The sequence below is a fragment of the Haliotis rubra genome, unplaced genomic scaffold (assembly GCF_003918875.1).
Source record: "Haliotis rubra isolate DU_JTF1 unplaced genomic scaffold, ASM391887v1 Scf322, whole genome shotgun sequence".
Lineage (NCBI taxonomy): Eukaryota > Metazoa > Mollusca > Gastropoda > Lepetellida > Haliotidae > Haliotis > Haliotis rubra.
The window spans coordinates 355,555-369,870 of record NW_025766994.1 but is presented as its reverse complement, the minus strand read 5'-3'; the positions used below and the strand labels follow the sequence as shown (position 1 = coordinate 369,870).

Genomic DNA, 14,316 nt, shown 5'->3' with positions numbered 1-14,316 from the left:
GATACGTTTTAAATTGCTCATGACGTAGGTAGGTCATAATGACTCTGTCTGTTGCAGGATGCGGTACGTGGCGGCATACTTGTTGGCGGTACTTGGGGGGAATGAGAACCCTCTGCCAAGGACATCAAACAGATCCTCAACAGCGTCGGCGTGGATGCCGAGGAAGACCGACTCGCCCTCGTTATCAGCCAGCTGAAGGGGAAGGACGTCGAAGAGGTCATTGCTCAAGGTCAGTTAGAAAGGGTGAAATGTAACACGAATACTAAATGCTCTCTCCAGATTCCCGTGGTTTGTGATTGTGAGTGAGTGAGTTTAGTTTTACACCGCTTTTTCACGGCGGTGGACACCAGAAATGGGCGTCGCACGTTGTAGCCATGTGGGGAATCGAACCCTGGTCTTGTTTGTTGTTTAACGTCGCACTCAGCAATAAACCAGGTATACAACGGCGGTCTGTAAGTAATAGAGCCTAAACCAGGCAATCCAATGATCAACATCATGAGCATCGATCTTCGAAATGGGCATACAATGATATATATGAACCAAGTCAACGAGTCTGACCACCCCATTCCGTTAGTCGCCTCTTACGAATGGGTTGCTGAAGACTGATTCTAGCCCGGATCTTCACGAGTATCGTTGCCACTCAATAAAAACCAGTGACAGAATCACATATGATATTTCATCGAAAAATACAGAATTCAGTGTGAACTTAACCAGTCCAAATCATATGTTACATTTGACCACTTTCTAAATGGTATTGTGTCTTTACATAACAAATCGTAATGTATGTTTTTGTATTTCGTTTAGGCAATGAACGCCTGGCTACTGTAGCATTCGGGGCAGGAGCTGGCGTTGCCGTTGACGCTGACAACGTCGGTGTCACTGAGGAGAAGGAAGAGAAGAAAGGTGAGACCCACATGGCCCTTTTCTAGAACCATTGGGGGTGGTGGGGTAGTCTAGTGGTTAAAGCGTTGGCTCGTCACGCCGAAGATCCAGGTTCGAATCCCCACATGGGTACAATGAGTGAAGCCCATTTCTGGTGTCCCCCGCCGTGATATTGCTGGAATATTGCTAAAAGCGGCGTAAAACCAAACTCAGTCAGTCAGTCTAGAACCATTGTATGCGTAAGTCAAACGCCGCTTTGAACACAATTACAGTTATATCACAGCGGGGCAGTTGAATTTGAGTGGAAAGCTCCACTGCATGCAGAACGGCAAGTATGTGAGGAAAACCCGTTTGGACATAAAAAATGGCAGACCACGCACAATGAGGAGCTGTGTTTGGAAACGACTATCAGCAGATCCTGGCAGTTATGGGGCGTTACTCCGCATGAGTTGTTTCCTCTCAGACCACCGTGTTCAGAACGTCATTTAGAACAGTTACGGTATTTTTCCACGGTGATGATGTCAGTTCTTCCTATATTCAACCACAGGCAAACTATAGCGCAAATAGGGTTGCGGAACAGAGAGAAAAAATGACCAATCTTTCTATATGCGAGCGAAGGTTCGAAAAATATATTTAATGTCAAAACAAAATATCGCCACCACCAAAGGTAGACACCCATTTCCTCACAGGGGTGTGCAGTCAGATTTTCAACCTCATATTTAATAATTACTCACGTAAGATATATTTTATTTAACGTTTTAAGCGCCACTCCTGGCATATCAAATCGTTCTTCGCCTCCATTACCCCTGCTGGCTTTCGGTTCAACAGAGTGAAGGAACAGGGGAGATAACTCTAAATATTCTTGTTGAATCCGCCATATTGAAAGTTATCTCTCTTGCTTTCATTCACTCGCTACATCAGAAGTGAGTGTTTAAGAATAAATGTTACGAAAGGTCTAACAGTAGCGACGGCAGATAAGATAAATAATCTTCAACAGTTTAATGGTAGAATTTGGCAATATGATATTTCTTTTTAATTTCTGCCTATTCTTGTTCCTTCACTCCGTTGAAGAAAGTGCTGTCAGGCACCTAATCGCCAGCACGAAAAGACAGTGATATACCCCACTCAGCAACCGCGCTTTCGCGAAAAGACTAGGATAGGTGCGTGACTTTTGAGAGTTTGGGTTCGAATCCTAATGGAATTAACATATGTTACATGTTTCTGGTTCCTGAGTACAAACTGAATTTAATTAGACACTTATATTCATATGTAATTCTATATAAACTCTGTATCAGTGAGACTGACCACACGTTACAACAATCATGGTTTGCTGAAGACCAATTCTAACCCGGAACTTCACTGGTTCGTATTCATTAGGTGGTCGATTGGTCACTTTTCGTTTTCGGAATTGTCATATTTCACCATTTATTTACATTGGATTTTATATGCAAATAATCTGATTTGTTATGTGGCAAATATGGCTGCAGTGTCTAGTCATCGATTCCGATAAAGAAAAGGGACAATTTGTTGTGGCCCTTTGGTTTAGTTTCATTTGATTACAGGAGTATGTCTTATTCTTGTTTCCGCAGAAGATAAGCCAGCAGATGATGATTCTGACTCCGACTCTGACGGAGGACTTATCTCCCTTTTCGACTGAACATCACGTGACGTTGTTACCCAGGGTAACAACAGCATCGTCAACAAATATGAACATGGCAACGTGGGCCGACGAGCAGTGTTCACCGCGTGCAGCATACATTGTCCCATGAATGGTGTAGAAGGAATTGTGAAACTGAATTTTCCAAACCAACGACAATTTTAGCCACAACAAAATTGCAGAATCTCTTCGAATTGGTTGAAAAGTTTGATAGAATGATTTTATTCAATTCAGTGAATCAGTTTTGACAGTTTTAGACTGTTTCGTTGAATCCGTCCTCTTGAGACATTACTTGTTTGTGAAGACATAACCGCATAATGGTATGGCATACGTTATATCTTACCGTGTGGTATATCATATGCTACTCTGCATGTCCCATTCAATGTGAGGTAGAATGTGAAACACGATGTGTTGTAAAACATAGTGTATGCCACTCAGTGTGTCGTATAACATGATATATGATATACAGCATAATATATTACACACAATAGTGTGGTATAACATGATATATTACGCTCAGTAGTATGGTATAACATAACATATTACACTCATTAGTGTGGGATAACATGATATATTACACAAAAGTGTGGTATAACATGATATATTACACTCAGTAGTATGGTATAGCATAACATATTACACTCATTAGTGTGGTATAACATGATATATATTACACAATAGTGTGGTATAACATGATATATTACACTCAATAGTATGGTATAACATGACATTACACATAATGGTGTGATATATTATGATATGTTACACACAATAGTGTGGTATAACATGATATATTACAATATTGTGGTAGAACATGATATATTACTCACAATAGTGTGGTATAACATGACATTGCAGTCAATAGTGTGGTATAACATGACATATTACATTCAGTAGTGTGATATAACATGATGTGTTACATTCAATAGTGTTGTGTAACATGATATATTACTTTCAATAATGTGGTATAACATGATATATTTACACTCAATAGTGTGGTATAACATGACATTACATTCAGTAGTGTGATATAACATGATGTGTTACATTCAATAGTGTGGTGTAACATGATATATTACTTTCAATAGTGTGGTGTAACATGATATATTTACACTCAGTAGTGTGGTATAACATGATATATTTACACTCTACAGTGTGGTATAACATGGGATATTGCACTCATTAGTGGGTTATGACATGATATATTTCATTCGATAATGTGGTATAACATGATATATTACATTCAGTAGTGTGATATAACATAATACGCTCTAATCAAAGTAATGTAAAGCAAGATACACGTTGCCCCAAGTTAGGTTTGTAGTTTCACAAACAACTTTTCATTTCCATGACAACATGACAACATATCAACAAGCTCAACCTCCCGGTCTACTACTCCGTAATGTCTGTTTCTGTATTACAATGTGTCGTAGGTGAATGTATTTTTCATTTTTGTAATGGACACTTCTTGGGCTCTAGCCTGCCTTCATGAACAGTGAGAGTATAAATAGACAGGTATATGTTTGTTGTTTGTCACGGGAACACATGATGCTGTGAAGATTGATTGATTGTTGTTTAACGCCGCACTCAGCAATATACCAGCTATATGGCGGTGGTCTGTAAATAATCGAGTCTAGACCAGACAATAACAGCATGAGCATCGTACTACACAATTGGGATACGATGACATGTGTCAACCAAGTCAGCGAGCCTGACCACCTGATCCCGTTAGTCGCCTCTTACGACAAGCATGGGTTACTAAAGACCAGTTCTAACCCGGATCTTCACGGGTAATGCTATGAAGAAGAAAGAAATTGAGTTTCAGGCCTACCAAGGAACAACCAACAGAGAGCAACCAGACTGTGGAATGTGTACACAGTTTAATAGAGATAGCTTCATAAATTACAAACAAGACACGATTATCAGCATGATATCTTCATCGGGATGATATTTCAGTGGAGATCACAAAATCCTGTTTACTTCTGTCTGTGTGATTTACTTGTTTGGTTCCTCTGACAGTGCACCAGGTTTACTTCTGTCTGATTTACTTATTGGGTTCCTCTGACAGTGCACCAGATTTACTTCTGTCTGTGTGATTTACTTGTTTGGTTCCTCTGACAGTGCACCAGGTTTACTTCTGTCTGTGTGATTTACTTGTTTGGTTCCTCTGACAGTGCACCAGGTTTACTTCTGTCTGTTTGGTTCCTCTGTGATTTACTTGTTTGGTTCCTCTGACAGTGCATCAGGTTTACTTCTGTCTGCGTGATTTACTTGTTTGGTTCCTCTGACAGTGCACCAGGTTTACTTCTGTCTGCGTGATTTACTTGTTTGGTTCCTCTGACAGTGCACCAGGTTTACTTCTGTCTGCGTGATTTACTTGTTTGGTTCCTCTGACAGTGATTTACTTCTGTCTGTGATTTACTTGTTTGGTTCCTCTGACAGTGCACCAGGTTTACTTCTGTCTGTGTGATTTACTTGTTTGGTTCCTCTGACAGTGCACCAGGTTTACTTCTGTCTGTGTGATTTACTTGTTTGGTTCCTCTGACAGTGCACCAGGTTTACTTCTGTCTGCGTGATTTACTTGTTTGGTTCCTCTGACAGTGCACCAGGTTTACTTCTGTCTGTGTGATTTACTTGTTTGGTTCCTCTGACAGTGCACCAGGTTTACCTCTGTCTGCGTGATTTGCCTGTTTGGTTCCACTAACAGTGCACCAGGTTTACCTCTGTCTGTGTGATTTACTTGTTTGGTTCTTCTGACAGTGCACCAGGTTTACTTCTGTCTGCGTGATTTACTTGTTTGGTTCCTCTGACAGTGCACCAGGTTTACCTCTGTCTGCGTGATTTACTTGTTTGGTTCCACTGACAGTGCACCAGGTTTACCTCTGTCTGCGTGATTTACTTGTTTGGTTCCTCTGACAGTGTGCCAGGTTTACCTCTGTCTTCGTGATTTACTTGTTTGGTTCCTCTGACAGTGCACCAGGTTTACTTCTGTCTGCGTGATTTACGTGTTTGGTTACTCTGACAGTGCACCAGGTTAACTTATATCTGCGTGATTTACTTGTTTGGTTCCATTGACAGTGTACCAGGTTAACTTATATCTGTGTGATTTACTTGTTTGGTTCCATTGACAGTGTACCAGGTTTACTTATATCTGTGTGATTTACTTGTTTGGTTCCATTGACAGTGTACCAGGTTAACTTATATCTGCGTGATTTACTTGTTTGGTTCCATTGACAGTGTACCAGGTTAACTTATATCTGCGTGATTTACTTGTTTGGTTCCATTGACAGTGTACCAGGTTAACTTATATCTGCGTGATTTACTTGTTTGGTTCCATTGACAGTGTACCAGGTTAACTTATATCTGCGTGATTTACTTGTTTGGTTCCATTGACAGTGTACCAGGTTTACTTATATCTGCGTGATTTACCTGTTTGGTTCCATTGACAGTGTACCAGGTTAACTTATATCTGCGTGATTTACTTGTTTGGTTCCAATGACAGTGTACCAGGTTAACTTATATCTGCGTGATTTACTTGTTTGGTTCCATTGACAGTGTACCAGGTTAACTTATATCTGTGTGATTTACTTGTTTGGTTCCATTGACAGTGTACCAGGTTTAACTTATATCTGCGTGATTTACTTGTTTGGTTCCATTGACAGTGTACCAGGTTTACTTATATCTGCGTGATTTACTTGTTTGGTTCCATTGACAGTGTACCAGGTTTACTTATATCTGTGTGATTTACTTGTTTGGTTCCATTGACAGTGTACCAGGTTAACTTATATCTGCGTGATTTACTTGTTTGGTTCCATTGACAGTGTACCAGGTTAACTTATATCTGCGTGATTTACTTGTTTGGTTCCATTGACAGTGTACCAGGTTTACTTATATCTGTGTGATTTACTTGTTTGGTTCCATTGACAGTGTACCAGGTTAACTAATATCTGTGTGATTTACTTGTTTGGTTCCATTGACAGTGTACCAGGTTAACTAATATCTGTGTGATTTACTTGTTTGGTTCCATTGACAGTGTACCAGGTTAACTTATATCTGCGTGATTTACTTGTTTGGTTCCATTGACAGTGTACCAGGTTTACTTATATCTGTGTGATTTACTTGTTTGGTTCCATTGACAGTGTACCAGGTTAACTAATATCTGTGTGATTTACTTGTTTGGTTCCATTGACAGTGTACCAGGTTAACTTATATCTGCGTGATTTACTTGTTTGGTTCCATTGACAGTGTACCAGGTTTACTTATATCTGTGTGATTTACCTGTTTGGTTCCATTGACAGTGCACCAGGCGAAACAATATTTCGCAATCCTTAGAAAGTCTCAGAGTGGAACATGGTGGAGGAATATAACTCACTCAGATTTTTATGCACTCAGTATTGTTAAGTTATTGTCATCTAGGAAAGTTAACGAAAAACAAGATTATGTCAACAGCATCCGAGTTTAAAGCAACTTTCAATAGATTAAAATGATAATTATAAACAATGATCTTATGCCGATAGTCCCCATACCTTCTACAACCAGGTTTCAGAAATGTTTCTTAAAATATCAAGGTTTAGGTTTTGAAGTACAAACTCCCCAAACTGTAGCGACCAACAACACAAGTCCCAGGAACCGAGCTGCAATCTGTCCTATTGTTTTGAAGACAACGCAATTGCCTTGGAAATGCAACTTCTTTTCTTTGATAACTTCCTTAATAACTATCGCTCTGGTAGGTTTATCACCTGTAAGAGCACAGGTACATGTTAAAAAGTCTTTAAAGCGATTTCTTCGTGGGACTTGGGATGGTATCATGATGATCACTCTCCTGGCTGACAACAGGTAAATTTCTTACCTCTAAACTGTGGCCGTGTCATCATGGTCAGGCGAAGTTTAACACATCCATAAAATTCATTTCGAAATTAGTAATCTCTGCCTTCTTGTCACCAATCAAGAAGTTGGTAAAATTCTGTTGTTTCTATTTTCTGTGACTAATTAATATAGGCTATCTGCTCGTCGAACTCCATTAGTAGGTTCGCAGTTTCTTAGTCAATCCTTTCGTTTGTCCAATCCTCAATTTGGTGATGCTTTCATATTAATTGTTTAATATCATTTCAATTGTTGCTACCATTTCGTGAAACAAGTGTAGCTTCTTGTCCCCTTATTGTTTTGAACTTTTTAGTGTTTTCCATGTTAGTATTTAAAATCAAGTTCCATCACCGTCTGGCTTGTGTGTAAATGTCTTTTGAGAGTTCAAAGTTCACAAGTGTCAATAAATCAAATATTCAGCCAGCGAAAATTGCTTTTTACGCCTTTGAAAATCAGTATTCATGTATTATTGTTTCGCCTTTCTATTGTGGTTGGTAGGCATTTCTTCAGACTTTCTTATATTAATATTTTCATATGTATTGATATATATTCCTTAAGCAAGAAAACATTTGAGAGTACCACGGATATGTCCACAATATTATAGATGATTATGAAGCTTCAGTGAGTGAGTGAGTTAAGTTCAACGCAGCTTTCAGCAATTCCAGCATACCGAAGTTATGGTGAAGATTTGGTTTGGTTTGGTTGTTGTTTAACGCCGCACTCAGCAATATTCCAGCTATATGGCGGTGGTCTGTAAATAATTGAGTCAGACAATCAAGTGATCAACACCATGAGCATCAATCTACGCAATTGGGATACAATGACTGTCAACCAAATCAGCAAGTTTGAAAACCCGATCCTGTCAGTTGCCTCTTACGACAAGCATGGGGTACCTCACATAACCAGGGGTACTGAAGACCAATCTAACCCGGAACTGCACAGGTATGTGGTGTAGAAAAAGCCCACAAGCTTCTCATACTCCGCCTACTTTTCTCCAATCACAACCTCTACGTCATGAATGATATGGGTGTTCTTCCTCTTCTGAGCCTCTTCTTCATCAACCCAACTTTCAAGTGTAAATACGTTTTCTTTAAGCTGGTCGTTATCCGATCTCAACTTCGAAAATTCGTCTTTAGTTTCATTTTGGACTGTATCAAACTTCAACTGACAAATGTCCGATTTAAAGAGTATCAAAACACCGCTGACACCTTCCTCATAGTGGTTTGGTAGACTGCCAGTTTTACCTGAAGTCGTGGTCAGAATCACTGAATGCTAAAGTGGATTGTCCAGTTACCTCACTTCGAGCACCCCGACTACACTGCCCCGACCCCAGGGGCCTGGGTTCATCTCCACGTCAGTGCATAGTTGTAGGAGTCGTGGTGTGTACGGGATGTAGATACAGGAATACACTTTGTCAATTCCACCTTCAATTCTTGAACTTTGTCTTGTCAAACTGACTGGTGTTCTTTTCGCAACAAAAGGTTGTGTCAATGGTGAAAATAAAGATATTTTGATGGTGCTCAGTAACAAATTGTCTGTTTCAAACCACTGGGATAAGCTTGGATTGTTCAAATGTCCCACCCCACCCCCAATTCAGGTACAAATCAAATGATAACACTTGTGCATAAACCCATTGTGTTTTGTTTACAATACATAAGAAAAAATGAAAGCGGAAATAAATACTGCGCATGCCTATCGTTACCTGTATTTGCGTCACATTATTCGTAACGACAAAATTGAGGATTGAACTGGTAATCTGTAAAAGTGTGAAATCTACATTACTGTTTCAAATCATCGAGAGGTAAGTACTTAAAACATGCAATGTCGAATACATTGACATTACACACTAGATAGTGACACTATGCAGGCTCACTACAGATAGAGGATATATGGCTGTACAGTCCTACCAACTGTATGCAGCTGTTGGACAAGTAGTTACCCGTCAATACTTGTGACCCACCCGAGGACGTTTCACCAGCGACCGACACTGTTGCGTGGAGGTATTGGAGGTGATTATATGGAAATGTCAGCATGATAATATCATATAAAGGTCTACCTGAATTATCGAACATACGAAAGAAGTCTCAAGTGTGAAGACTGGCGACAATCATTTTATTTCATTTAATGCACAGCATGTTCATAGTTCATGAGGATACGTCACGGTGATAGTAGTTGGGTCATGCCGAGCGACCATACCGTAACTGAAAGAGTTTATGCGCAGTAGGCTTTGTGTGGCTATTTGTGTGATCTTATAATGCGTTTCAAAATCTCTCTCGTCCCCGTCGTTTACAATAACCCTTACCGTCAATCCGCGGTACTTACACCACCATGGTTTGTTCCCTTCATGAACTGCGTCACGAGTACTCCCTTCTCCGTTTCTCAGTATTCAATCTGCCCCTGGTGTATTCAATGGACGGTGGGGTAGCCTAGTGGTTAAAGTGTTCGCTCATCACACATAGCACAGGGTTCGATTCCCCACATGAGTACAATGTGTGCTCTGGCTTATATATTCCAAGGCAATCTTGGACCCTTTGTCATAAAATTAAATGTTCATCGAAACTTTACGGGTTCATTTTATAGCATTACAAAATAAAATAAACAAAAGAGTACAATGGGTGTGAAGGATCAACATAAACAGGTAGGCAATGAGATAGAAAGATGTTCGTTGTTCAAAACACATCCTTCACACATTTAAACCTAAATACACATGTTTTTAGACTAAATCAAAGTTATAACAATATCAATGATGCATACGTGTTGTGTGTTTTACATCATTTGTCATGCATACAATTATCCCCGTTAATGCGTTCAGTCCAGTACATATGCATTTTTAAAATCTGATAATATTGAGTTTGCCCAAATCCAAATAGCAGTAAAGGCTTGTCAGTTGATGACAGTCGTTTGGGATAAACCACTTACCTAAACTTACCTGGTTACAACTTCACAGAACTAGGTAAAAACGCCTACACAGGCAAACATTAAGTGTCTGTTGAGGAACAAAATATATATGATGAACAAAATAAACACAACAGTCGCATTCGCGTTTTTGCATTGATTGTTGTATAATATCCTTGCGTTGTACTTTTTTAGACATACGATAGTATATGGAACATGCTTTCACGCTAATCGTATGAAAAACTGCGTACAAATCTCCCCACCTTGTAATAGACAACGTTAACTTAGCTATCTTCATAATAAGAGTATTTAAAATGTCTGCTTGACACAACACACCGTACAATACTGAAGCATACACAGACACTGCTACCCGGACCTGTTATACAAGGTCACTCGCTTGATCGCGCTTGTCACATACCCCGTTCTGAAGTGTACCCGATATTTTCACTGCTATTTTTAGTTTGACAGGCGATCATTGTGTTTTCGACCATTCATTTGAGTCAAAGAATTACGAACACAGACGACTACTGAATATGCGGGACCTGATTGGCTGAAACAAACCTGTGGAAGATACCGAGCATTAACATACATCTGGAGTGAGTGAATGAGTTTTGTTTTACGCCACTTTTAGTAATATTCCAGGAATATCATGGCGGGGGACACCAGACTTACTCTCCAACTAAACAATGCCACTCAAAGAAGTTTTCGGTGGAATAGGCCCATATACAGCCTCAGAAGAATTCCAGCCAAGAAACCTGATCTTGTCCTCTTTGATAAAGCCAGAGAATTTATTTATATCATTGCATTTTCAGTCCCTTTTGACAGCAACGTGATTCAGGAAAAGCATGTTAAGTGTGCGGATCTCGCCTTTGAAATGTCTTGCTTGCATCACAAGTACACTCTCGCCAGCCTCCCCATTGTTCTCGGTGCCCTTGGTTTGGTACCTCACGATCTCTTGGCACAGATCAGGAGAGACACCGGGTTCTCCACCGGGAGCACAACCCTTCTGACACTCTGGGTAATGCAGAAGGCTGCAGTGTTGGGAATATTCATATTCTCCGGACAGTTCTTGGTGGGTTCGACTAGACAGTGTTTCCTGGGAGAAGTCCCATTCGCTGTCTGGGCTGCGTGTAGAGGGGGCAAGGACCCTGAGATGATGATGAGCCTTACCAGCCTGAGATCGCCCGAACCCTCCCTGCTATTGACTATCTTTAATCTGTTAAACATAATAATAGAATAGTTTATTACTGTGTCATGTTGTTTCACAATATACATATAAATATATATGTGTGCAACAACCGGGCCTCATAAGGCCTAAAAGACACCAAATTTAAAACATTACTATACATATCAGACACACATTCAAACCTTTTTCGGACAGGCACACCAACTCCCTCTGTCAGACACACCGATTCACTCTAACAGACATACCATCTCAGTAGGTCAGACACATAGGCTCATTTGGACAGACACACCAACTCCCTCGGTCAGACACTGGTTCACTCAAACAGACACACTAACTCACTTGAACAGACACACCAACTCCCTCGGACCGACACATCGACACACAAAAACAATACACTTTGACTCACTTGAACAAGACACACCGACTCACTCGGACAGACACACCGACTCACTCGAACAGATACACCGACTAACTGAGGAAGACACACCGACTCAAACAAAAACACACCAGCTCAGTCGGAAAGACACACCAACTAACTTGAAACACCACTTACTAACGGACAGACACACCGACTCACTTGAAACACACCGACTGATTATGACAGACACATCGACTCACTCGAACAGACGACCGACTTACTCGGACAGACGCTGATGACTCACTGATGATGATGTTCTACAGGGTACCATAGTGAAGGTACATTTTAATCAGCAAAGGACATTGGTGCAACTGAAAAGTCAGAAAGGAAACGACCACGAATTAAGATGCAGTGTTGATGTACAGGTGTTTTCGGTCGTAGTCAAACGTCATCCAGAGCCAACATGATTTTGTTTTGTATAGTTCTGTGATGTTAGTGTCATCATATGTTGACATGGTGATTTTATTGGCTTGACAAAGCCACAGAAATAACATCTCAGGTTTAGAGTCAACTGACACGTAACGGCAATATACACGTACATACCTCAATATATCTGAAGTTCTGCCATCAGTAGTCAGTCTGTTTTGCAGTTTACCGCAAAGACGTTTAATGGCTAGCTTGTCCGTTGTCAGCGAGGGCGATGGAGATGCCACTGATCCGCCATAACATGTCTGAGTTCTGTCTAGAAGAAACGTTTGCGCATCGCACAGGAGAAGAGGTTTAGTTTTCTCGGAGCATACGGAAATTACCGAGGCCTTGCAGAATGATCACTTTTGAAACAACGTCGCTGATTGCACAACTAAATCTGATTGCCTCCAATCACGAGTCTTGAATGCTCACACCATACGAAGAGTGGGCCGTATTAGGAACACAAGTTACATAGGAAGATATGACAGGAGTAACCTCTGTGGGAAGAGAATGTCTGTTTTGGTGACTTTGACGAAAAGAACATTACACGTCTCTCTTCATGTGATGAAATGTTGATGCAAAAATGGATGGAATTTACCTTGTGCTGCAAAACAAATGACTGATATGTTATAAAACAGCATTCTTTCAATATCGGTAAACCACATTGGAAAGAAAGAACGAAAGATTTCATTTGGGATGTATACTGATTATAATGTTGGATGTATGCATAGAAATGTACAGTTGTACGGATACATACGATAACTCAGAACGAATAGTGTTTTATATATGTCTTGTTCCACAGTACATTCTTCCCGCTGGACGGTGTCAGCTTGTAAACAATCAAGTCTGGATCCGACAATCTGGTGATAGTTTTATGAGAACGGTGTTCACATCTGGAGTAGGAATACACCCAATCAACCCATCCACTGAGTCTGATCACTAGTCTTATGGAGATCATATCATGATCACTGTAGGTCGTCAGTGGGAGACTCGAACCGGCTTTAACAACATTCTCCCCATCGCCTCTACTCCAGAGTGTAATCAGCCAAGGATCCATTCTCAAAATCAAACTACCCATTCAGAACAGAATCAAGCACCTGAAAACAACTGATGGAATTTATAAAAGCCTTCGTCTTTGATTTATGGAACATGTTCAATACGTTTGATATGTTTGTATGTCAATTGATTTTTAAACGTAATTCCGCCATGGTTGCGCCATCATACTTAGGATACAGTATTATGCATAAGTTCAAAGTGTGGACGATAGAATGGCAACCGAAATAATTTTACTGACAGGTTAAGGTGTATGGAGGGGACAGTGTACTGGTAGTGACAGATGACCTGTGTATGTTGGGCACAGTGTTCTGGTAGTGACAACTTACCGGTGTATGGAGGGGACAGTGTACTGGTAGTGACAGGATACTGGTGTATGTTGGGCACAGTGTTCTGGTAGTGACAGGTTACTTGTGTATGGAGGGTAGAGTGTACTGGTAGTGAAAGGTTACCAGTGTATGGAGGGGACAGTGTACTGGTAGTGATAGGTTACTGGTGTATGTTGGGCACAGTGTTCTGGTAGTGACATGTTTCCGGTGTATGGAGGGGACAGTGTACTAGTAGTGACAGGTTAACGGCTTATGGACACGAACAGTGTACTGGAAGGGACAGGTTACAGGTGTATGGTGGAGATAGTGTGCTGGTAGTAACAGGTTACTCGTGTATGAAGAGGACAGTGTACTGGTAGTAACAGGTTTCCGGTGTATGGAGGGGACAGTGTACTGGTAGTGAAAGGTTACTGGTGTATGTTGGGGACAGTGTACTTGTAGTGGCAGGTAACAGGTGTATGGAGGGTACAGTGTACTGGTAGTGACAAGTTACCAGTGTATGGAGGGGACAGTGTACTGGTAGTGACAGATTACTGATGTATGTATGTTGGGGACAGTGCACTGGTAGTGACTGGTAGTGACAAATTACATGTGTATGGAATGGACAGTGTACTGGTAGTAACAG

The 14,316-nt window shown here is 40.7% G+C and overlaps 1 protein-coding gene across 1 annotated transcript; it reads left to right on the top strand.

The window, feature by feature from the left end:
- The first annotated feature begins 58 nt into the window (after positions 1-58).
- On the top strand, positions 59-4,051 carry LOC124283819 (60S acidic ribosomal protein P2-like). Its single transcript, XM_046719842.1, is given in 4 exon segments — positions 59-101; positions 104-229; positions 805-903; positions 2,472-4,051. Coding segments are annotated over 4 exon segments (336 nt in total). The 3' UTR covers positions 2,540-4,051.
- Positions 4,052-14,316: the final 10,265 nt, after the last annotated feature.